The following is a 3,729-nucleotide window of genomic DNA, read 5'->3' as shown; positions in this document are numbered from 1 at the left end:
CACAGAACTTTCTCAGTCCCTCTGAAGGTGCTCTGTCCAGATGAGCAAATCCTGACCTCTGAAAGAGCATGCAGAACACTCAGGTCAAGAGATCTCCAGGGGTTCCCAAATGGGGATAGAAATGTTTCCTTAGAGGTCTATTGAACTAAGGAGTATGTGGTCAGTGGAAATGCTGGGCCAAAGGAGATTCAGAGATGCAAACAGGCTCCTAAAGGCTCACTTAAGACTTGTGAAATTTCCAGGACACAGTATCTTACAGCAGACTGTGACATCATTTGGCCAAGTGACTATATGAGGAGAGTCTACTTAATCCAACATTCTGATATTACTGCTAGAACTGCAAAAGAAGAAACAAGATAATGAGGGACAAAATTTAATGAAATACACATATGAGAGATGAGGAAAGGAAAGACAAAGGGACATGGAAAAACGACATTTAGTGAGGCAATGATGTCCCAAAAGTATGAGAAGAGAAAATAGCTCAACTTTGTAAATAAGTTCAGTCTTGATTAACAATAAGTGCACACACACAACACACAACAACACTGACACATAATCCCACCCCACCCACCCATACATGTCAGTACATATGCTCACAGTATATATATATATATATATATATATATATATATATATATATATACACACATATACAGAGAGAGAGAGAGAGAGACATTAAAGATGTGTGTTAGAAGAAAAAAGAAAAAGTTTTCCTAAAACTTTTTCTTTTTTTTTTTCATTACTGGCTGTTCAGTAATATTATAAATCCCTCAGCAATTCCTCTCAAAAGGAAAGTTAAATCTAAAAGTACCATTAGCTGTCTGCTTCAGTTTATCTTCTCATCTTCCATATTCCTTAGTTCAGGCTTCTGATATGCTCAAGCTACTGCTCAATGCCCTATAAAAACGGCAATGGACTCAACAGAGGTTTGGGTAAATTCAGATGCACTACACTGCTGTCTGTGATTGTAGAGGCTCTCCATGACTCCGCCTCCAATGTTCCAAGTTCAAGTGAGGATAGTCATTAAATCTAAGCCAAAGTAACTAAAACATCAAACCTTGTAATTCAGGCCTCAGCAGCCTTGAGAAGACATTACCTTTGTTTTCTTGTTTGTTCACCCGAGTGTCTTTTGTAGCACCCAGAAATAAACCACTCTGTGAGGCTTGGCTCACACCAGCAGCAGCAGTAGCAGCAACAGCAAAGCTCACTAGATCTAGTGCTTTCTCAGGTTGCCATTGTGTCAGCTGGAAAGTTCTTCTTGTCTAACAGACCCATCCCTCTTTCCCTGGAGAGAAAGGGCATCCGAGATCCTTTCTTTAAAAAGAATCTAGCCGGGCAGTGGTGGCGCACGCCTTTAATCCCAGCACTTGGGAGGCAGAGACAGGCAGATTTCTGAGTTTGAGGCTAGCCTGGTCTACAAAGTGAGTTCCAGGACAGCCAGGGCTACACAGAGAAACCCTGTCTCGAAAAAAAGCAAAAGCAAAAAAAGAAAACAAACAAACAAAAAAATCAAAAAGAATCTAGGCTAATGGGGGGTGGGGGCATTACCTAAGGATGTGCAGGATGCAGGCTTGAGGTAGAAGAGTCAGAGCGGAAGATCGTTCCTGTCACTATCATCCTCAGGGCCTTTCGAAACCAGGGATAGAACATGCCATATATGATGGGATTGAAGGTGGAATTAAAATAACCAAGCCAAAGGAAGACATTATACAAATCTTCAGGGGTTGTAAAATCAATGAAAGGGTCTGTGATTGTCAAGACAAAAAAGGGTAGCCAACACAACACAAACACTCCCATGACAATGCTTAAAGTCTTGGTGGCCTTGCTTTCCTTTTTTGATGTGGCCTTCATTTTGCTTTCTGAGAGGGCCTGTTTTGTCCTAGGACCTGTACCAATCTGCCTGGCATGTTTCTGGGCAACTGTGAAAATGTGTATGTAAATCCCCACCATGACTGTCCCAGGCAGAAAGAAAGCTATGAAGGAAGCCAGAACTCCCCAGAGCTTGTTAAATATCAACACACACAAACCTGTACAGTCAATGGCTGCAACAAAATCTTCAGCACCAATCAAATTTAATTCTGAGAACACCAAGCCAAAGGCAAAAAAGATGGGAACAGACCAACTGATGAATAGAAAGACCCCTACAACCCGGGTAGTGATTTGGGTGACATAGTGCAAAGGGTCACAGACGGCATAGTGGCGGTCAACTGAGATGAAGCAGAGGTGGAAAATGGATGTGGTACAGAGCATGATGTCACAGCAGCTGTGAACTTTGCAAAAGAGGTCTCCGAAGTACCAGCATGACTCGATGGACCGGATCATACTGAAGGGCATGACCACGCAACTCAACAGGAAGTCTGTGGTAGCCATGGAGAGAATAAGGAAGTTGGTTGGGGAGTGGAGCTGCTTGAAGTGGGCAATAGAGATGATCACAGCCATGTTTCCCAGCATGGTCATCACTATCGCTCCAATCATGATGAGGTACATGGCACAGACAACGAGCACAGGCCTCGCCTTCCTCGGGCAAGAACTGTTTGCAGCAGCAAAGCAAAACTGTACTTCTGGGGAGTTCCAGAGGTCGGGTGTATTCATTGTCTTTGCCCTGTGGGTACTATGAGTGCTTCTCAAAAATGCTGTGTTCCTGTCTGTGAAAGAAGGAAAAAGAGCCATAAAATCATTGGCAGGGCAATTGTCCATTGAATCTTGCTTAGGTCTGAGTCTGAACCAAGTTGCAAGTCCCTACTGACCAGGAATTCTTTTCCCCCACACTTCCTGTGCTTATGAATCACCTGAAGAACTTTCTAAAGTTTGGATTCTAATTCTGACATTAGAGGCTGCACGTTGGCATTCCTACAATCTCTTGAGAGAGGACAATAATGTTAGTCTGAGACCATACCTTGAATAGGAAGGCAACTGAAAAAAAACCTGGGTTGATATTGTTACTCAGCATCCACAGATTGATACTGTTACCCAGCAATCACAGACTGATATTGTTACCCAGTATCCACAGACTGATATTGTTACCCCGTATCTATGAATTAATACTGTTATCCAGCATTCACGGATTGATATTGTTACCCAGCATGCAAGTATCCTGAATAGAAGAATATACCATCATATTAATTTGTAGCTCTGAGTCCATAAACTGATCAGGCATTTCTTTTGTCCAGTTCTATTAAGTTTAATTCAATTTCCTGGATTAAAATCCACTCAAGAATGATCATGAACAATGAAATTGCTAATTAAATCATGATTAAAATCTGAAGCCATACTTCTTTTACAAAATGATCTTTTCTGTAAACGGCTACAAATGCTGCTGTCTCTGCCACCTCCACTTAGAAGCATTTCTCCTTGCAGTGTGAAAAACACAGTCTGCAGAATTTAGAGTAAAATCATGCCCAAGATTACAAGATTGTACATAAATAATGTTCAAAATGAAGGAAAGCGGTTGAAATGACAGACCCCATAAGTCTCATGGGTTCTCACTTCATTTAGCATCTGCATTTAGGAAGCAGAGTTGTGGTGGAGGATCTACAGGAACAGAGATTCACGTTTTATATTGCTATTGAATTTGATATACAGCTGTGTATTATTTAACCTGTCATTTGTAACATTAATAAGCTGAGAACAATGGGGCTGGCTCACCCGCGCTTTGACACAGGTTTGTTTTTCCAGTGCTGAGTCTGGACATGCCTTTCTCATAGCCAATGGCAAACATTGGTGAGATTG

General features: G+C 41.7%; 1 protein-coding gene across 1 annotated transcript; it reads right to left on the bottom strand.

Moving 5' to 3' along the window:
- Positions 1–1,548: 1,548 nt before the first annotated feature.
- Positions 1,549–2,592, bottom strand: LOC110304082 (trace amine-associated receptor 4). The gene has a single exon (XM_021175335.1). It carries the CDS (start codon positions 2,590–2,592, stop codon positions 1,549–1,551), a length of 1,044 nt encoding a protein of 347 aa, XP_021030994.1.
- Between the last annotated feature and the right edge of the window lie 1,137 nt (positions 2,593–3,729).

This window comes from Mus caroli, unplaced genomic scaffold (assembly GCF_978045245.1).
Source record: "Mus caroli unplaced genomic scaffold, Mus_caroli_1 scaffold_9, whole genome shotgun sequence".
Classification (NCBI taxonomy): domain Eukaryota; kingdom Metazoa; phylum Chordata; class Mammalia; order Rodentia; family Muridae; genus Mus; species Mus caroli.
Note: the sequence above shows the minus strand (reverse complement) of the source record. Positions and strands in the feature narration are given on the sequence as shown.

Excerpts from the sequence above, each read along its gene's own strand:
- LOC110304082 (XM_021175335.1), bottom strand. The coding sequence starts at position 2,592 with ATGAATACACCCGACCTCTGGAACTCCCCAGAAGTACAGTTTTGCTTT.